Consider the following 22405-nt stretch of genomic DNA (forward strand, 5'->3'; position numbering starts at 1 on the left):
AGCTCACCTTCTTCAAGATAATTGGGGATCGGCAATAAATGCTGGGCGAACCAGCAACGCCTAAATCCCATGAAAGAATAAAAATAAACCATCACATTCAATGGACTGTGTAGTAAATAAGAATATTTTGTTTTCGGATCCCTGTTCATGTATACATGGATTAGTAAAACTGAGACATATGAATTAATGTTTTTAAAGACTTGGTGTAAATGTAGGCTGCTCTGTTTCGTTATGACCAATTGATGACAGAGGTTAATAGTTAATAACATATGATTAATCACTGACCTGGGGCAGTTAGTTTGCAGAGATACGTTACAAAGTGGAATGCTTAATTTGAAACTCCCAGAATAGAGTTGTACGAGCACTTTCACAGCCTCAAGTAGCAGTATATTTTGGTTGTCGCGGGTCCACTGTGACACACAAATGCATTAAAACCAAGGAATATGCATCTTTTCAAAAGGAAACCTAGATAACTTGGCTGGTGGAAAGCTAAGTTTTAAAAATGCACAGTCAGTTCATTGAACCTCATGTGAACTTCCAGAACATTGAATGGAATGTTTTAAAGTTAGGACAACCCACAACTCTACCAGCATCAAACATTATTATTGCCAGAAAATCTCCATTGCAACTGCACTTGGGTGCTGTTCAGAATCAGCATGTGTTTTAACAAAGATTTGCCAACTTTGCATAAAGGCTGGCAGATCCTGCTCTCAAGCTGCTGGCTACAATGGGTGGAAGCATAGCTGAGTTAAATTCTGTCCCCGCCCAGGATCCAACTATGCACGTTTTACAGCCGAGCCCAGTTGGATAATGATCAAGAGCAGAAACTATCACCAATTACGTAGCTTGGGAAAAAGTAACGCCAAGGTAAGTATGATCCCAATTAAGATTAGTTAACTTATGATGAGAAATGGGATCCACCACCTTTTGGTTTATATGTTTTCAATGCTTTGACGGGAAGCACAAGTGGCTAGCACTGTGGCTTCACAGCGCCAGGGTCCCAGGTTCGATTCCCCGCTGGGTCACTGTCCGTGCGGAGTCTGCACATTCTCACCGTGCCTGTGTGGATTTCCTCCGGGTGCTCTGGTTTCCTCCCACAGTCCAAAGACATTCAGGTTAGGTGGATTGGCCATGCTAAATTGCCCTTAGTGTCCAAAAAGGTGAGGTGGGGTTATTGGGTTATGGGGATAGGGTGGAAGTGAGGGCTTAAGTGGGTTGGTGCAGACTCGATGGGCTGAATGGCCTCCTTCTGCACTGTATGTTCTACATTGTATATGTCATTGTCCTTGGTCACTGAGATCACGTGAAAGTGCTTTCTTCAATTCTAAGTGCTGTCCAATTAATAAATAACCTACACAGCAAATAAAAAATGGGAAACCTTTCATGGTATTCTGACTGTTAAGGTGCTACATAACAGCAGCAATATAAAGGTGATCAATGTCAATCAGTGGCTTGGATGTTGGGATCATTGAACATGAAATGAAATGAATGAAAATTGCTTATTGTCACAAGTAGGCTTCAAAAGAAGTTACTGTGAAAAGCCCCTAGTCGACACATTCCGGCGCCTGCTCAGAGAGGCTGGTACAGGAATTGAACCGTGCTGCTGGCCTGCCTTGGTCTGCTTTCAAAGCCAACGATTTAGCCCTGTGCTAAACCAGCCCATTACCAAAGGCACAGTAAAATGCAGCTCAATAAACTGACATTTAACATGTTTTAAAGAGTCCAATACTTTGAAATAACCTTTTTCCAAATGTTAGCATGTGAATGCTTAATGTGTTTGTTTTGAATAGACTAATGCCCCTAATAGAATAGCGAATAAATGAATTGCCTGTCAAAGCAGTAATCATGTTAATAACTTAACCAGCTAAAGGATTTGGAACATATGCGATATTTAATGGACATAATTTTCAGATGGAAGAATGTTCGATCTGTGGACTAGTGGTTTAATAGCACAGCGATAGCCAATTGCTGCATTGAGATTAATCATCTAAAGATAACTAGAAATTATTTATTTTAATAAATACCTCTGCACACATTTGAATAAAATTGTAAAGGTTATAGCTTATTGTCGTGTAAGATGACAGTACGAAATGCAAGCTGTCAATAAAAATTATTTGTTGCGTAGAATTGCATTACAAGCTTTTCTCAAATCCAAGCTCCTCCCCTATTTCATATCCTTCAAATATATATATACTCGTGGGTATATTTTTAAAAATCATTATACATGACTATTTATTATCTGGGTAAAGTGTGTTCTGTTCCTGGATGATGAGGGTAATATAACAGTTTTAATGTAAAGGTTGTACCATTATGACAGGTATAAGTGGAATTATCACTGTGGAATATGTTATTCCATACGATATTAGAGCAGTGAGTTCATGTTATTTAAGTGGGGAAACAATTAAGTTTCATACCCTCCGAAGAAGATATTCATTTCCTTTGAAACTTGGAAGAGTTGTTAGTTGCATTCAGTTTCCTTCACCAAATATAGTTACTTTGTTTGATAAATCTGACAAGCATGGTACTAATTGCTGCATAATGCTGTTTGTGGTCTTCTTGTATTCAAATTAAACTATCCAAGAAAGTCTCCTTTCTTTGTTAACGCTATTTGTTTGATGTACTACTCTGTTTCACAAATGTGCTGCAGATTAGTATAAATTCCAGATGGCTTTGATGAATATGAAAGACATAAATCTGGAATGACGCAACATCTGTACTTTATATATCAGTGAAAGAATGTCCAGGATCTCTGTGAAGTGAACGGCAAAATATCTCCTGAATCTGACGCGCCTTTTTAATCCATGATGTCATGCTGATTGGTAACCGATGTGTGTACTCCTCTTCTTGTTTTTATTGATGTTAACAGCCCATTCCAAAATAGAACAATGGTTTATGCTGATAGAATTAAAATTGTAGCCAATTTGGAGGAGGTTTGACTTGAACTATTGGGTAATTAATATACTTCAGACAGTTGTGCAGGTGGTTTAGTGTATCTAACTACCACAAGAGTCACGCAGTCAAGAACACTTGTGTTTGCATCAGCTTAACCTATGGTTGACAGTAAGTGAAGCCATCCAATGAGATATTTTAAATTTACTTTATTAACTGGTGACAAGGGAACACTTGATGTATGCTCTTAATTCAAGATATGCTAGTAGCAATACATTGCAGATGCAAAGTGAAAATAACTGATTAAATATAACAAAATTTTCTTCCGCTCCACAGTTTGTTTTGATAAAATCATTTCTGAAAAGTGAAGTTTTTTTTTAGATGATATTTTTCCCAATATAGAAGAGCATAAAAAGCCTTGAACAAGTTTGTAAATGACGTCACCGAAGGCTTTTAAAATTCCACAAGGTGCAAAGGATTGCACATCATTTGCCTAAAGTAGGTAGATAAAAAATGAAGCTGGCTTCCAAAAAAGAATCATAGATCATAGAATTTACAGTGCAGAAGGAGGCCATTTGGCCCATTGAGTCTGCACCGGCCCTTGGAAGGAGCACCCTACTTAACCCACACTTTTACCCGATCCCTGTAACCCAGTAACTCCAACTAACCTTTTGGATACTAAGGGGCAATTTAGCATGGCCAACCCGCCTAGCCCGCACATCTTTGGGCTGTGGGAGGAAACTGGAGCACCCGGAGGAAACCCACGCAGACATGTGGAGGACGTGCAGACAGTGACCCAGCTGGGAATCGAACCTGGGACCCTGGAGCTGTGAAGCAACGGTGCTAACTACTGTGCTTCCATGTCGCCCAGATAGACGGGACTTTCCAGCCATTCCCGCCAGCAGGATCTTCAGGTACTGCGAAAGACCACTTCCTCCCCTTCCCATGGTGGGGTCCTCAGTGACAGGACGGGTGAGCAATACAAAATACCACCGACCCCGGCGAGACTGGAAGATCCTGTTGGCAATGGAGACAGCTTCCCATTGGCCGTCGGAAAATACGCCGCAGTGAGGGTGGAAACATGCAGCCAAAATGCCGTATAAATTGCCTAAACAGATTATATCGTCCATTTGTTATTTTGCATTTGTTGATCTGCATTTATCCAGGTCTGGAAAATCCAGAACTAAGGTGACAGCACTCAAAATGTCAACTGATCAGCTATAAGGAACCTAGGGATTAGAGCTTAAATTGGGCAGTGGTGGGTTAGAATGAGACTCTTCAAATTCACTGGCTTATTCACAGGACTTGGAGTGTGCCATTGAAGTTAAAGGGTCTGCAAGAACATACTGTCACTGGGCCAAAATTCTGGAACATTCTCCCTCACAGCACTGTGGATGCAGTTACACCACAGGAACTGCAGCGGTTCAAGAAGGTGACTCACTACTATATTCTCAAGGGCAATTAGGGATGGACAATAAATGCTGGCCCAGCCAGCAACAGATTCATCCCGTAAAATGAATATTAAAAAAAAATCAGGGTGCATGTCAACTAGACAAAGCAGATGCTGGTGGATAAGCACTCTGATCACAGCACCACGAACAGTATTCGTACCAATTTGCTACTGCACATTAACAATCATCCTGCACTTACTGTTAGATTCAAAATATTTGACTCAAAGGGCTGCAATTTCCCAGTCCTACAGTTTGGAGGCAATACTGCGTGCAATCTCACATTGGGGTGGCTCTTGAACCTGATCCCGTCTCTAAGTGGTCTTGGAGGATTTGGATCTGTTTTGTATCAGCTACACACCTGACTGCAGTAGTTAACTTATTAAGCCAATTAAATGCCCATGTTGGGTCATGTGGTGATGCTGACAGGATCTTTCCAATGGACGATGAGTCCCATGCAGAGGCTGAATCCCGGCGTTTGCCTGGAGCTAGCCTCCCTGTAGTCGGTCGGTCAGGGGGTGCATCAGAGCCAACGGCTTCAGGCCTCAATCAGAGGGCAACAGGGAGGAAAGCTGCTATTGTGGTCAATTCCAATCCTGTGAAGTGATTTCCTCACTGTGCAATATTCCTACTGGCACCAATATCCACAGTGTCTTCTTCTTTTAAATTTGCTTTTCAAATCCATACTGCATATGTTGCTTCAAAGTCTCCAGCATACCTGATGTCAGTTTTGACTTTGTGCTGGTATTTTTTTCCTGAGTCAAAAGATCGATGAGTTGAAGGCGCATCCCAGATTTTGTGAGCATCATTTAGGCCAGCACTCTAGTGCATTTCTGAAGGAATATTGCACTGTCAGATGTGTTGCCTTCTGGATGGGATACTAAAACAAATTCTGTCCTGCTCTCTCAGACAGACACCAAAGATCTTGGCACTGTTCAAGGACGAACTTGTGATTTTTCCAGGTAACATAGACATTGGGTTGAATTTTCAGGCCATTCCCATCGGCAGGATGGCGATGGCGGAGGAGGATGCAAACAACAGGAGACCAATGCTCGAACCAATGGTAGGTCGCCTCTGCCACCACAAAACATGCTACTAAGGACCATGGCGAGAGGGGTGAGTTGGGTAAGGGAGTGAGTTGGGATGAGGGGGCTGGGTTCACAAGTTAAAGAGGAATGCCTTTGAAGGGGGGGTGCCTCCAAAGAGCCTTGGGAGTCCTTGCCTCATACCAGTCCATGGAGCTAAAACTACTGAGTTTTGTGGACCGACTTCTGCCATGGAGAAAATACTGACGGAGGTAGGATGAGGGTCTTATGTGGACATTAAATTGCCACTTAAGGACTTCAATGGCCCAAAGGCAGGTCGGTCACTGATGCCTCACCCATCACCCTCCCTTAAAATTTGCGGCATGTCAGGAGGGAAAAGGTAGGTGATGGGAAGGCCACCCTGGATTTTACATCCCGTAGCACCGCCAACCCCCGACCTTCAAACCCACAGGTATGGGAGAGTAAAACCCAGGCCAAGATTTTTCAGAAACAAAAAGAGTTTCTCATATCCATTAGGCCTTTGCTGCTTCTTTAGAGAACAGCCTCACCTGCTCAGCCTTTCACCAAATCGCTCATTAAAATGATATGCACCCCTATGTCCCTTCTCTTTATTCCATAACACGACAAAACATTTTCACCCGCGTCCCTGGTTAGTAGCTTATGTTCCTTGCCAATTTGGCCAGCTGCCATTCTATGAGGCCTGGCAAACCTTTGCACTTGTGAAAAAACATTATTCTTTATTTCTATTTTCCATATATTTGTCCAAAGTCTCTCCACCAGTTTAGCCAGACTTAAAAAAACAAATTGCTTTTGAAAATAAAACAATTAATGAAAAAATCATCATTTAAAATCTTCAACTTCACATTTTTCTCAACATTAATCAGACAATGAAAGGAGATTGCTGCGACAAGTCATGGGTATTTTTGGATCCCATCTTGTCAAAATATTCCTTTATCACAATTTTTTTTATTACAAGTGTATATTTATGTATCTGTTCACGATTCAATTCTGTTACTGCTGACAGCTGTAACAGTGTTAGGAGGAATAAAAACTTGCTGACGTACATCTACTACAGATTATAACTGTGCAGTAGAACTTCAACATTTCTAATTTGGAGTAAAATAAAACCAGTCCGTCGTTAAGTTGCACTCGGGTTTGACATAAAATGCTTCATATTTCTAAGTGGACCTTTCAGACAACAACTGGATTACAGTGAGAGAAGACTTTACTGTGGCAGGTCATTTATGGTATTTTTGGATCACTTCTTGCACACCTTGTCCAAATCTTCCGACATTATATCACGAGGGATCATCATGATGCATTGAACACGATTAACTACCATAGTACAAAAATATATTTTTTACATTTGTATTGCCAGGACGTTGTCACTAACTGCGCTAAATAAAAAGGTGTTTCAATCACAGAATGAAAACAGAAAGTACTGGAAATATTCAGGACCTTCTGCAGCTGGAGAAACAAAGTTAGTCGAAGATGATAGGGGTAGCAGGGTAGCATGGTGGTTAGCATAAATGCTTCACAGCTCCAGGGTCCCAGGTTCGATTCCCGGCTGGGTCACTGTCTGTGTGGAGTCTGCACGTCCTCCCCCTGTGTGCGTGGGTTTCCTCCGGGTGCTCCGGTTTCCTCCCACAGTCCAAAGATGTGCGGGTTAGGTGGATTGGCCATGCTAAATTGCCCGTAGTGTCCTAATAAAAGTAAGGTTAAGGGGGGGGTTGTTGGATTACGGGTATAGGGTGGATACGTGGGTTTGAGTAGGGTGATCATGGCTCGGCACAACATTGAGGGCCGAAGGGCCTGTTCTGTGCTGTACTGTTCTATCTATGTTCTATATGATCCTTTTTCATAGAACCCACCAGACCTACTTCTATTTTCAGCACTTTCTGCTTTTATTTCAGAGTTTCAGCACCCACAATATTTTGTGTTCAAGTTAATCTCGATAAAGGATCTGGTTAACCTTTCATTGATAGTACTCTATAGTAGCCTATTATAGAGAGAGGATTGCATATTCTGGTGCTTCAGACATTTCCACCTAACAAGAGCATTGCAGTGAGGTTGACGATGAAAAGGAGCTGTGATCAATTGCATTCCTTGCATATGTCTTCATAACGATGATGTGTAACGCCTGAGAAAGCAACCAGTACAGTATCTTCTCTATATCAGTACTACTGCAGAAGACATCTGTTCACATTTCCACTCTGTTAAAGCTGACAAACACCAGAACAGTGCTCGGAAATTTTTTTTTAAAACCTACTGAAGTAGCATCTGTTAAAGAACTTAAGTATCTGGTGAAACTTTCTAATGTGGGGTAAAGTAGTAAAGAGTCCTTCATGAATTAATATCTGGGTGTGGTGCAAAACACCTCACATTTCTATAGTGATCCTCACTAACCTGATTACTTTATTGATAAGGAAGCAGAGAAGGTGAATGAAGGGAATGCAGTGGATGTTCTCCACATAGATTTGAGGAAAGTTCGGCAAGGTGCCACATAAAAGGCTGGTTCACAAAATTGAGGCTCATGGAATAGGATGGGCTCATGAAATAGGATGATCAGTGTCAAATTGGATATAAACTTGGTTAGGAAATATAAAAGCACGAATCATGGTCAGATAAAGGGCAGTAGACAATGGTATTCCTCAAGGGTCAGTGCTAAAATCATTGCTTTTTTGACACATATAAATTATTTGGATATTGAAATAGAGAACAGAGAACAACATTTCAAATGTTGCCAATGACGCCAAACTTGGAGATATGGCAGATAAAGAGGATGATCCTAATCGACTACAACAGTACAAAGATAGGTTCGCAGAATGAAATGAAATGAAAATTGCTGATTGTCACAAATAGGCTTCAATGAAGTTACTGTGAAAAGCCCCTAGTCACCACATTCTGGCGCCTGTTCGGGAAGACTGGTACAAGAATCGAACCGTGCTGCTGGCCTGCTTGGTCTGCTTTAAAAGCCAGCGATTTAGCTGAGTGAGCTGAATGGACAGCCATGTGTAGATAAAACTTAATATAAAAGTTAATTTTGGCAGAAAAGCTAGAGATGTCGTGTTAAGCACAGTAAGATAATATGGGCTGCAACTGGATGCAGCTTTACCTGAGAGATACTCCACACCTTGAAGTTAGTTCAATATGATTTATTGAACCTGTCACACAGCCAGCTCAATCCTCTTTGAGTTCGACTCTGTGCTAACCTAGTCTGATTAATCTGTCTGACTGAACCAGACTAGCTCTTAACCACGTGCTGCATGAGTTATATGATCTATACACCCTGACTCACACTGTAGATGTCACCAGTCAAAAGAGGCGGAGTGTGAGTGCCTCATGCCTTTTATAGTGTGAAACCACCCCCAAGTGTTCTGCCTGCTGATTGGTTATGTCCTGTTCGCTGTATTCATTAGCTGTCTGTTTGTATTTCATTATGTGCATGTCTGCATATCATGACAAGGGAGAGACAATAAAGGCTTCATGACATAACTCTAAAGAATAGTCAGAAACAGAGGAACCTGGGGGATCTTTGAACGTGCCAAAACATATTGCAAGAGTAGTTAGCAAAGCATTTCTTGGACATTATATATAGAAACATTGAATACAAAAGGTGGAAAGCTGTGCCAAACCTCTATAAAGCTCCAGTGAGACCCCAAATAGATGATGGTATTCGGTTCTGGTCACCACTTTTTAAAAATAAATTTAGAGTACCCAATAATTTTTTTCCAATTAAGGAGCAATTTAGCATGGCCAATTCACCTACTCTGCACATCTTTTTGGGTTGTGGGGGTGAGACTCATGCAGACACAGGGAGAATGTGCAAACTTCACACGGACAATGACCCGCGGCCGGGATCGATCCCAGGTTCTCTGCAGCGTGAGGCAGCAGTGCTAATTACTGCACCACCATGCCGCCCTCTGGTCACCACACTTTAGGAATAAAATGAAGTTCCTTGAGAGGGCACAGAGGAGATTTACCAGGATGGTTCCAGAAATGCGGGCATTTATTTACCGAGTTGGGTCGGAGGAGCTAGATCTTTCCGTCATGGAGAAAACAAAGTTGTGGAGAGATTTGTGAAAGGCGCACGAGTTTATGACAGGCTTAGATAAGATAGACAAAAACAATTAGCTAATTGCATGCAATTGAACACAGGCTGAGGGTATTGGGCAACTTTAGATTATGAGAGAAAGAAAGAACAGCGAATCTGGTGGAAGACAAGATGATGCATGATTTCAAAAGAAAGTTGGTTATACATGAGGGAAATAAACTTGCTGGTCTATGGAGTTAGAAAGGAGTGTTGGGACTGACTGGATTACTCTATACATAACCAGTATGGATTCAATGGGTCAAATAGCGTTCTTTCTCTGGCGTAATGACTCCAAAAAGAATGTAACACCTGGAGTACAATGGTCTATGGTGGAGAGAGTGGCAAGTATGCTGAGATTTACAAACAAGACATGAGAAAAGCCTTATGGTTTTCTCTACAACAAGTAAGCATTTCAGATTGGCAGATATTTTCTGGAAGAATTCAATGCTGCCACTTGTATTGAAACGTGTAAAGTCTTGACATAGTAGGAAACATTGTCTTGAATTTTTTGACTGTTAGCGCCGGCGGGATCTTCCGGGACCCACTGACAGCGCACCCCTCGCCACGGGTTTCCCGGCGGTGAAGGGTGCATTCAACAGGAAACCCCGCTGACAGCAGCAGATCAGGGGGTCGCACCGTCAGCCAATGGCGGTGGGTTTGCACGGAAAATCCCGCCCATTAAGTCTGCTTTCAACAAGACACCCACATTGGGTGGGATTTCCTGGCTCTTCCCACCGGCAGGTTATTCTGATCCCGGCAAAGTCCCCCCCCCCCCCCCCCCCCCCGCCCCACTCCCCACCCACCCCCACCACAGGCTCCCCGGCAGCAGGATGGGCAAGCCATGCAAATTACTATCAACCTCAGTCGGATTCTGCAGCAGCAAAAAACCACCCGAGATGAGGGATAGGGGCAGGTTGGGAAATCCTCACCCCATGGTTGCAATAACATGTTATCTTATCAAGATAAGTTAAGAAATTTCAGCGTCCCCTTTTGCATTCACTCTCACAACATTAATATTGCCAACAAGAGTAATCTTAATCCAAGCAGTACCTGTTCTGACAACCTAGTTCTGAATTTTTAAGAACTCAAACTAAAATAACACGGGACCCAATTAGACTAGGAACTGACAAACGCATAAAGTATGTCAATTATCAAATCCGCCCATAGCTATTTCAGTCCAAAAATCATCTCCTGCCATCACCGACAAATAAGCTTTGCCTTCAAATATCCCATGCAGAGGCAACAATAAACTCAGCAGCATCTTTTCTCTGGCACTGCTTCCCTTTTGAAACTTACCTTTTGCATCAAGTTGTGTATTACATTGGAATATAAATGTTAGCGATTTGTGTTGAACAAGTGAGGTGTAAACTTCACAAGAAGCACGGTGGCCTCAATCCTTCCCCTCCCCCATTTAAAGCATTCATTGATGAATCCCACTGCTGCTATTAAGGTTTTCTGGCAATGCAAATCCTGGCATTAACACAAGCTGCAATTGAAAGGCGATGGACAAATCAGTGTTCCGGCAACTAGCAATTGCAGTATTTTGCCAAAGATAAAAATGCACTCGACGCCTTCTTTATTTCTCTCAATAAATAAAATTATGTTTCTCTGCATCGAGAGGAAATAAAGGACTTTATTTGCCAAACCTCCACAGGAATGTTGGGAGCCATTGAAGATGTGACTGGTCATTATTCAGATACAATGGGCCAAATATCAATGGGAATCCAGAGAGAGTGAGGATGGGCAAAGCTGAGGACATGGAGGCCCTGCCAATATTAACAATAGGGCGTCATTACCATATTGTAGAGTTGCCTCCCTCCTGGAAGCTGGCCAAATTGACATCTTTTCTTTTTTTTTATTTTTCCAATTCGGGGCAGTTTAGCGTGGCACATCTTTGGGTTGTGGGGGGATGAGACCCACGCAAACACGGGGAAAATGTGCAAACTCCACACGGGCAGTATTCCGAGGCTGGGATCGAACCCAAGTCCTCAGCGCCGTGAGGCAACGGTGCTAACCGCTGTGTCGCTGTGCTGCCCCTGATTGACATGCTTTCTGAGAGAGAGGAAACACCAGTGACAGGATGCTGCAGCCAGGAACCTCTGGAGTTGGTGCCAGATGAACGTAAGCTCCAGCTCCAGGCTGTGATTGGTCTGGGGAGGGGGGGGGGAAGTGAATGGCGGGGAGGGGCGGGTGGAATGCTGCGGAAGGAGTCAGTAACCTGGAGGGCTGGCAGGAGGTTTGAGATCGGGAGGCCCGGGGAGGTGGAGAAGCTGGAAATTGGGAGTTGGGGAAGCCAAATGCTTCCTCGAGGGTGCTAAGGGGAGCACTCGAGCCCCTCAACCCACAAGGAGTGCTTAAAACAACATGGCTTGGGGGGGGGGTGGCTGCAACTCTTACCTCAGCTCAATTGCCGGTCAGTCCGAAACTCAGGCCTTTCCTTCACTCACTGTTAATTTTCCGTCAGTACTGAGGACAACATAAGGCCCTGACTTTGGGACGTTTAGTTTGGCCTGTCTCTTGTGGGAGTCTTGCCCAGGACTTCATTTCTGCAGTTCAAAATTTAAAGGGGCAGGTGTGAGATAGGGTTGGAGTTGGGTTGCCTGATCCTGATATTTTAACTATGCCAAATACAGTGAGCGGATGCTCAGAGGGTTAAATTTGACACTCAGTATCCAACTGTTTATATATTCAGAACCTTTTTTGACTGGAGATAAACCACCCATTGGGAAAGCTCTCATATTAAAATCTGGAACAGTAGAAATCCAAAGTGCCCTAATTTCACTGTTCTCTTAATTAAAATAAATTGGTTGAATTTGAATGCATTCAGATTTTATAATCAGTTTAGACCTGAACATTAGCTTTTCATTTTGTACCAGCAAGAAGTGTGGTCCATAATTTACTGTAAAAAACGATTGGTGAGGAACATGATGTCAACCTTTCACCACGCTGAAGCCAACCAGACTCCTGAGTCATTAATAAACAGTGAATGATGATGGAGCTGAAATTATTGCTCTCTGTTTCTCTCCAAAGATGCTACCTGGCCTGCTGAGCATCCCCAGCATTTTCTGTTTTTATTTCAAATTTACCAGCATTTTGAGTTTATTTTGGCTTCCAAAGACATTTACAATGTGACAAAAAAATCCCCGAAGCACCCTAGATTCACAGTTCTTTGCGATGCCTAAGTTTAATGCAGAAAAATTGTGCACAGTCCTAAATGTACTACAAAGGATTTATCATAGCATTTACAGTGCAGAAGGAGGCCATTCGGCCCATCGAGTCTGCACCGGCTCCTGGAAAGAGCACCCTACCCAAGGTCAACACCTCCACCCTATCCCCATAACCCAGTAAGCCCACCCAACACTAAGGGCAATTTTGGACACTAAGGGCAATTTATCATGGCCAATCCACCTAACCTGCACATCTTTGGATATGGGAGGAAACTGTAGCACCCGGAGGAAACCCACGCACACACGGGGAGGACGTGCAGACAGTGACCCAAGCCGGAATCGAACCTGGGACCCTGGAGCTGTGAAGCAATTGTTCTATCCACAATGCTACCGTGCTGCCCATTTAGTTCTTGATTGCATGCTAATTTACACTAGGAATATAAAAGGACTGCCTACAAAGAATGCATGCATCACTGACAAAGACAGAATTTAATTAATTTTTAAAATGTTTACCTGCGATTGGTTTCTGAAGCATTAAAGCTGTTCAAGTACCAATTGACAGGGGTTATATCATGGATGTTGAGGTCCAATTCCATGCCTCAGGTAGGGATCTGTGCTTGCTGTGAGCACACCATGAGAAATGTAGCCCTCACGCTGTGATTTTTTATTTGGTAATTTTAATGAATGAAATATCTTATGCTGCCCAGAATGTGTTCCCTGCAAGCACATCTCCCTGCTGGGAACAGCAGAAGCCATTGGAAGTAGCCATTTGTTTACTGCAGAAACTAAACTACTGCAGCGTTGTTCACATAACTTGAGCCTGAAGTGTTAACTGGACCACGTTGGTATCTGTGAAATGTGGCGTGCAGATGGCAAACCGGATTTTGCAGTTTGTTTGTGGTCTATTGGGGGTGCAGCATACAGCGGGAAATCAGATAGTGATGATCACAGTGCTGTCATCAGAAAGATCGCAATGCTATTCATTTAAAGAGTTGGAAATTGGACAGACATCCCGTGGGCACGTGATCCTGCCTGCCAGATTTTCTTCCCTGTTGAGGCAACATCGATGTTTATCTGTGGTATTTAAGTTTATTAAATGATGGAAAGGAATTAGGAATTGCTTGTTTCTACTACCACCCCCTCCCCCTCCACCACCCCCACACCCCAAACTGTATGAATAGCCCGATATCCTGAAAACATCTAAAAGACAAACCACAGCAAATAACTTCTTTTTTTCCATCTACAAAACTGATGTAAAATGTGACCGTAAAGGTGAGATAATAATATCATAACAAGCAGCTTGAAAATCAGCAGAAAAGAGAAAATGCTCATCTTTAATGCTTTCCAGTGCAAAGCTTCATGTTTTCCTGGAGCTCACGGAGGGAATTATGAATGAACAACAAGCAATTTTCTATCCATTAAGCACTTTTAGCCCTTCAAGACATTTAAACTTACTGCCCTGCCATGATTTTCAGTCTATTAAGAGTAAATGGTTGGAAAGTCCTAAGTTCACACTTGAATGCCCAATCTTTGCTCCCAGTGTTAAAGATCTGCACTGGGAAAGTCAAAGATGAAAATTCACCCTTAAATAATTCAAATGGAGGATATTGGAGTTTACAGTTTTGTCAGAGTGCCTGCTCAGATGCTAAGGGCAGATTGAGACATCTGACTGATGTCTAAGTGCTCGGTTTACATTGGCTTGTGGTAACTTCAATTCTGCTGCTAAGGAGAGACTCTTGATGCCTATTTGTTTATATTCATGTTACCCCTCTCCAGGAATTGACATTTTAAATGTTTAGGTTGTGAATTTGCAGCACCCACATTTTCTAAAGTTTAAAGTTAACAGCTGAAACAGTCCATCGGAACATGGGAACAGGAGTAGGCCATTCAGCCCATCGGGCCTGTCCCTCCATTTTATCTGATCATGGCTGAACTGTGGCTTAACTCCATATACCTGCCTTGTGCCCATATCTCTTAATATCTTTGCTTAACAAAAACCTCAGATTTAAAATGAAGAACTGTTCTAGCTTCACCTACTGTTTGTGGGAGAGAGTTCCAAACCTCTACCACCGTTTGAGTGAAGAAGTACTTCTTAACATCTACCCTGAACGGTCTGGTCCTAATCTTTCGACTATGCACCCTAGTTTTAGAATCTCCAGCCAGTGGAAACAGTTTATCTTTTTCTACCCTGTCTCTCCCAGTTAATATCTTGAATACTTCGATCAGGTCTCCCCTTAGACTTCTACATTCCAGTGAAAACAGGCCTAATTTGTGTCCTCACTCCTTGTAACTTTATCCCTGTAGTCCAGGTATCCTTTTCATAAACCCACACTGCAGTCTCTCCAAGGCAAAGCAGAGGATGTCGCCAGCGGAGAATCTAAGTCATGGGGTTTGAAAAACCTGGAGGGCTGCCCTCCACTGTGCACAGGAAGGCCTACAAAGATTGTACCTCCCCCCTTTGTCAAGCCACTGACCCGAGCTTTGAAAGTTGTGCAGTCACAGGAGGAGGAACTTCAGTGACCAAAGGGTGGGTGGAGTTTCTGACAACTCACCCATAACTGATGACTTTGTATTATGGCACATCCAGGAACAATTGAGAAATGGTGCAAATGGCATGACACCCAACTTCATGCCACCTCCGCATCCTACCTCCCCACTGGCCAACCCAACCTTTATGTGTCAGTGTGCTTCTAATGTCACCCCTCAATGATTGGCTCTAATTTGTAGGTTATGTCTCCTTGTCTTCGAGTGCTACCAGTATAAATGTTTTTGCTCTGTGTGGGTGGAATCTTATCATATTTTTTCAGTGTCAGGCTCAGACTGAAAACCAGTGTGCAGCTCTCCCGCTGCACAGAACAGTTTTCTTTCCGATCTTGAACCTCTCTGAGTAAGACAAAATGGTGGGTTTATGTCGTCACTCTGGCGAGACGGGCCTGATAGAGCAGGCAAGGCTGACTCCACATTCTCAGTTCACCTACTTCTACATACTCCAAAGAGATTGGGGCCCGATTTATAAAGGGCTCCCCAACAAGCACTGAAGTGGAACTCCTCCCTGCCAACCCCCTTCGCTCCCGCCTCATGGAGGTATCAGGTGTTTCCCATTGCCCCCACTATGGAGGTATTTGTGGCTGCCCCAACGGCCAAACAGTCATAATGTACTGGAAAATCATTGCGGGCTCCTCCACTGGACAATCATTGGGTGATTCCCCCTTCCCCACCACCACAGAAGTATTGCCAGCATTCACACGCCTGACTGTCTGCTCCCCACTATGCCTAAAAGTTCCCCCGTCAATGCCTTCTCTCTCTCCCCTCTGCTCCTCACTGGAACCCCCCTCCCCAATGGGGCTCGCACGAGGGCCCACCCTGGCACTGCCACCTGGCGGTGCCAACCTATGCCCGGGCAGTGCTGGGGGCAGTGCCCCGGGTATGTCCCTATCCCTTGGGGGCTAGCCTTTGTTGTGCACTCCCAGGAGGATCCCATCGACAGAATGCCATCATTCAAAACCATTGTAAAGCTTGCAGACGGGTTTGAATTTTCAATGCGGGGGATCATGTGGTGGCCGTCGGGTGGGGGGGTGGGGGGGGGGGGTTGAAGCTGGCTCACGATGTTGAAAATTCTTGAAATCCATTAAAATTAGGTTATCAGCCTTCATGGGCATGAACCTCACGATGTCACTGGTGAGGGGCATGAAAAATCTGGAAATCCAATCTCGCCGGAGAGAATCGCATTGCCCGATTCTGTACGGATTTTCCGTCCGCGGTGTTGTGCTCTCTGACAGCAAATGTGGGCTGAGAATTGCCCTCTACCTACCCCGTCAGTTCCCAACAACATCCTAATAATTGACCAAATTAATATTTAACCTTCTAAGCTCCAAACAATACGAAATGAAATGAAAATCGCTTATTGTCACGAGTAGACTTCAATGAAGTTACTGTGAAAAGCCCCTAGTCGCCACATTCCGGCGCCTGTCCGGGGAGGCTGTTACGGGAACCTTAATACAAACCTTAATATGTGTAATTTCTCCTTCGGAGTCCAGATAGCATTGTGGCAAGTTTATGCTGCACTCCATCCAAGGCCAGTAGATTCTTCTTAGTGTCCAGAACTGATGGTAGCGCTTTCATGATGTCTAACATGACAAACTTGTAGCATCGCTGGAACTGTATAAAACATTAGTTAGGTCACAGCTAGAGTATTGCGTACAGTTCTGGAATCCACATTATAGGAGGGATGTGATAGGACTTGGAAAGGGTGAAGAGGAGATTTACCGGGATGTTGCCTGTCCTGGAGAGGTTTAGTTATGAAGAGAGCTGGGATAGACTTTGATTGTTTTTCTTGGAGAACAGGAGCCTGAGGGGGGGGGGGGGGGGGGGGGGGGGTATATGACTGAGATGTATAAAATTTTGAGCGGTAAAGATAGATTAGACAAGAAGAAACTTTTCCCCTTGGTGTATGGATCGGTGACCAGGGGCATAGATTTAAGATAAGGACCTTAGGGGCTTAGAGGGGATGTGAGGAAAGTTATTTTTTTCCCAGAGGGTGGTGGGAGTTTGTAACTCACTGCCTGAAAAGGTGGTGGAGGCAGAGACCCTCATAACATTTAAGAGGTATTTAGATTTGCACTTGCAATCCCAAGGCGTACAAGACAGGAGAATGGGATTAGAATAGTTAGGTGGTTGTTTTTGACTGGCGCAGACGCAATGGGCCAAAGGGTCTTTTCTGTGCTGTATGAGTCTCGGACGCACTTCTGTCCCTTTGTATAATAATCCTCCACATATAGAGTTTAGCATTTTTGATTCATATTTGTATCTAACCATGACATTTTTGTGATCTAATGACCTATGTACATGGACTTCCAAATCTCTCCTAGCTTTTCATTTAGAAAGTACTCTGATCTATATCTTAAATTCTGATGAGGTATTTTATTGCTGAAGATAATAATGCACTGAAGTTACACAATACTTTTCACTGCACCTCAGTGCACGTGACAATAAAACTAAACCTAAATCTAATGTTAAGCGTAAGTAGTGTGGGTCAACAACTCCACTGTTTCTCTGTGTTGAGTCAGTTGACCACTGACTCCAGATTACACTTCACGTGAGTTTCTGTGCAGAAGCAGAAACTGTTGTGACGCAACAATTTAATTTGCAATGCAAAAACCGTCAGAACATGAGCCTGTTTCTCATGACTTAAGTTTTTTACTTAAGATCTTATTTTCAGGATGAAATGAATAACATTTCATGCTCCTTTATGTTCCTTTGAATATATAGTGTTCATAATATATCAAAAATTGTGTTTGTTTTCACAGATACTACCGTGAAGTTTTGATGGACTTAAATTCTGAGAAAATGCTGACCTGGATCCTTCTTCTAAGTGCAGTCTTAGCTTTAATCAATTGTCAGAAGGCAGAAGCTTCCGACAAGCAAGTGTGTGAGAGTCTTTGCTCCTGTGAGGAACGAGACACTTTGCTGCACATAAACTGTCAAAACAGAGACATTACTGAAATAGCCCAAATTAAACCGCCTCAGACGTGTACCTATAATCTTAACATGCAAGAAAACTTTGTGACCACACTACATCGCAATGGCTTTATCAACTTCAAGAATGCTCTGTCGCTACATCTGGGTAAAAATAATCTGCAAGATTTGGAAGCTGGGATTTTTACGGGCCTCACTTCACTAAAACGGCTGCATATAAATGGCAACTATTTGGAAGTACTGCGCGAGGGCACATTTCGAGGATTGGACAATTTGGAATTCCTTCAAGCGGATAATAATTTAATCCACGTTATTGAGCCTGGCGCATTCAGCAAGCTTCACCGATTAAAGGTGCTGATCCTGAACGACAACGCGATCCCCTTTCTCCCAACCAACATCTTCCGCTTTGTGCCCCTGACACACCTTGACCTAAGGGGAAATCATCTCGATTCACTTCCTTATGTCGGACTGCTGGAGCATATTGGCAGAATAATGGAGCTTCAACTGGAGGATAACCTATGGAGATGCGATTGTGAATCGTTACCACTCAGATCCTGGTTGGAAAACATGCCTCCTCAGTCAAATATTGGCGATGTTGTCTGTTTACACCCATTTAAACTGAAAGGTAAAGTTTTAACCAAAACACCCATCACTGAGATTTGTCCATCTGGATCTGGCACTGACTTTGAAGAACCCATAAATTCAATTCATTTGGTGGTGACTCCAGTCGCTGATAATACTCATATCAACATTCACAGTGCAAATAAATCAGCTACAAAAACACCTAAAAAGGACCCATACGTTCCGCAACCAGATGGACAGGACGATGGTAAGATTCCTATAACAGGGCCTGGAACCCATCCCAAATCACCCTGCGCAACAACTTGTCATTGCAGCACCCAACCAAATGTAGGACAAACAATGAAATGTCAACTAAGAAACATTAAGAGTTTATCAGACCTTAAGCCCAGTCCATCAAATCCAATAAAGCTTTATTTAACTGACAACATTATCCAAGCTGTGACAAAATATGACCTCCGAGATTATGGCACCCTGGATTTACTCCATCTAGGAAATAACCGAATAACATTAATTGAGGATGGTGCTTTTGCCAACCTCACTCATCTCCACAAGATGTATTTGAGTGGCAACAGTATTGTAAGATTAACAAAAGAAATGTTCACCGGACTCCGTCGTCTCCAGTACTTGTATTTGGATCACAATATAATCAAGGAGATTTTACCAGGGACGTTCAGTGTCCTACCACAGCTCAAGGTCTTATATTTGAACAATAACCTCCTTCATAGTTTGCCTCCACATATATTTTCTGGCGTTCCACTCTTACGGTTAAATCTTAAACATAACCATTTTATGCATCTCCCTGTAAGCAATGTAATAGACCAACTTGGATTCCTAGTTCAAATTGACCTTGAAGACAACCCATGGGATTGCACTTGTGACTTGGTCAGTTTGAAGCAATGGATGGAAAAACTCAATAAAAATGTAACTGTGAGTGAGATTATGTGCGAGTCTCCTGAGGAGTTTGCCAAGAAAGATTTGCAAATGTTAAACAATGAATTGATATGTCCTGGATTAATAAATAACGTGGTCGCACCAACACAGCCCAATGATATCAGCCTGGCCACAGCAGCCACGAGTACAGCCTCTAGCCTCCTAAGTTCTATCATGGACACAGTACCACTTTCAGTTTTGATTCTTAGCATGTTGGTGGTATTCATATTGATTGTATTCAGTGCAGCTGGAATAGTGGTCCTTGTTCTGCATCGCCGGAGGAGATCAAAGCGTAAACAAAAAACTACTCCAGCACAGGACTGCAGTCCATTACACGTTCAATACAGTGTTTATGGACATAAAAGGACCCACCATACTGAAGAAAGACCAGATGGAAATATATATGAGCAGCACACAATTAATGCAATAGGTCCAGTGTGCAGAAGCCGTCCTTATAACATTAGGGATGTCGAGTTGGACAATGAAAGCAAAGATGGAATTGAACCAAAAATGATTTACAGGAGTCACATGGTGAGGGAAAAAGATTCTCTGAGGACAGGTTCCAAGTTCGGCGTAATGGAGCAGACCCCAGAGTTTATGCCCCTGCGGGATCCCGGTTCAGTGTACAGACAGATCCTTGAGAAAGAAAGGGAGCTTCAGCAAATTGGGATCACTGAATACCTGAAGAGAAATATCTCCCCGCTGCAATCAGAACTCAATGTTCGCTACCCATCTCGGCATGAAGAGCTGAAACTGATGGAAGCGATCATGTATTCGAGACCGAAAAAGGTTGTAGTGGAAGAGACAAAAAATGAGTATTTTGAGTTGAAAGCAAACCTACAAACTGAGCCTGACTACTTAGAGGTACTGGAACAACAGACGGCATTAAACCAACCGTGACTTCTGGGGAAGGACATTAACATTTTTATTGTGGCTGTTACATTGTGATAAATGAGCTCATTTGCTATACTAAGACATTAGTGCCTTTTCAGATGATCCTCTTTTTCTACATACAATACAGCAGCAGTAATCCTTATTAAACTCAGGGATCGATAGACAAACCATTGGGAACAGCCATTGGAGAATGCAGATACAAGTACAGTAACTGCCAGCAGCATTTGTTTCACAGTAAAACAGACTGTGCAGTAGTCAAGCACAAAGCTTCATAAAGCGTCAGGACGATCATTTTGTAATCGTAAAGACAATCTTGTTAATGTAACTAGAAACGTTGTCACGTGAACTAATGGCGGTTAAAGGTGGGTACCTGAAGGTGTCATTACTGCTTGTATGCACATTTACTGGGAGCCTTATTTTCAAGGTTACTAGTTTGCAGTTTTCATGGAAAAATGGACGAAATCGTGGAACGTGATTCCCAAAACAACAGTAATAATTGCATGTAACAAAACAAAATTTGACTTATTTGGTCAATGTAAATGAGTGACCTTGCTTATTTTAAAAACATTTTTAGTTAACATGTATACTCTTACAGACTTCTGTTATGATTTTATAGTCTGATATGGGAGTGTTGTTACATGACTTCTGACAATCCAATGTACTGATGCTGCTGGATTCTGTTTTACACGATAGACTATAGTTTGTACTTGCAAATCTGCAAGTGTGAAATAACTACTGTAAAATGCAGACACAGAGGTGGCTGCACACTGTATTTAGACTGTGTCATGTTCTCTTTGTGGTGTTGCTCTTTCTGTGTCAGTTACGTCATTAGGCATTCCCGGCTGCTCCAAGCCTGGGGTTCCATTCACTGCGTTTTATTTGAAGAGAAGTTAATACAACAAGAAAAGTGCTTTTTATTTGTAAATCTTCAAATCACTCGAAGTTTAAAAACTGACACACGGAGGCTAAAAAAAAGCACACAAAGACCAAAATGCTGAAGGATGCGATTTGTTTCAATTACGATATAGAACTCTGCAAGCTATTTTTTCAGTTACAAAAATGTAAGATTCCTGTAAGCTATTTATTCTGTACAGTTTTTCAAATAAATCAGGGGTGCCTTTCTTGTAAAAAAATAATAAAATATGCGCACTGAACTTTTAGTTGAAATAAAGTCCAGATAAAATAAGCTCTCCTTGTACCGTGTCTTTCCCCTCTGTCCTGCTTCTGGTATGGATCCAGTCTAATTTCTGCTGTTCATGTCGGCTTGGATTATACCAGGAATTTCCTGAGCACCGCAGCCCTGCTCAATTGATGCAACTTTTAGGATGCAGGGACCATATTTACCTGTGCAAGCAGGAGTTCCATTGCAATTCTGACTCAGCCAAAGTGGAAACAACCCAGAGGTAAGCATGCCTTTGTTGTACAGCCACAACCACTTGCACGGCCACACTTATCATTGACATCCGCCCATATCAGGGCATTAATTTTAATTCTTGCTTCGCTGATTTTAGACAACACCAGGTATTCAAGCAGCTGCAACCAACTATTTGCACCATAATCAATTATAGGAACAGGCGGCTTCGATAGGCATAATTATTAACAGTGTCAACAACTGATTGAAGCTGTCAAATGAGTAGGAGTCAATTTTACCATCTACTGCATATAAAGGTCAAATCACATGAGTACAAATGCATCTGCAGTGGGAGGTGGGAGCTGCATTTGAGGATGCATTGCAAGAAAAAGGTGTTGTGGAAAAGGAAGAATCCTGATAAAGGAATTTTACTGTCAGCTAACTCAGTTAACACACCTCAAGCATCCAGTCATAATATTTGTGGGATCCTGTTCTGTGTGTGAAAAGAGAATTATATGATGGGATTTAAT

General features: G+C 42.7%; 1 protein-coding gene across 1 annotated transcript in view; it reads left to right on the plus strand.

The window, feature by feature from the left end:
* slitrk6 (SLIT and NTRK-like family, member 6) overlaps positions 1-21710 on the plus strand; it is a 31215-nt gene extending 9505 nt beyond the window's left edge. Inside the window, exon 2 of the mRNA XM_038818540.1 lies at positions 17950-21710. Coding sequence (XP_038674468.1) covers positions 17969-20530 — 2562 coding nt within the window. The 5' untranslated portion in view covers positions 17950-17968 and the 3' untranslated portion in view covers positions 20531-21710. The remainder of the gene's footprint in view (positions 1-17949) is intronic.
* Positions 21711-22405: the final 695 nt, after the last annotated feature.

The sequence above is a fragment of the Scyliorhinus canicula genome, chromosome 14, assembly GCF_902713615.1.
Source record: "Scyliorhinus canicula chromosome 14, sScyCan1.1, whole genome shotgun sequence".
Classification (NCBI taxonomy): domain Eukaryota; kingdom Metazoa; phylum Chordata; class Chondrichthyes; order Carcharhiniformes; family Scyliorhinidae; genus Scyliorhinus; species Scyliorhinus canicula.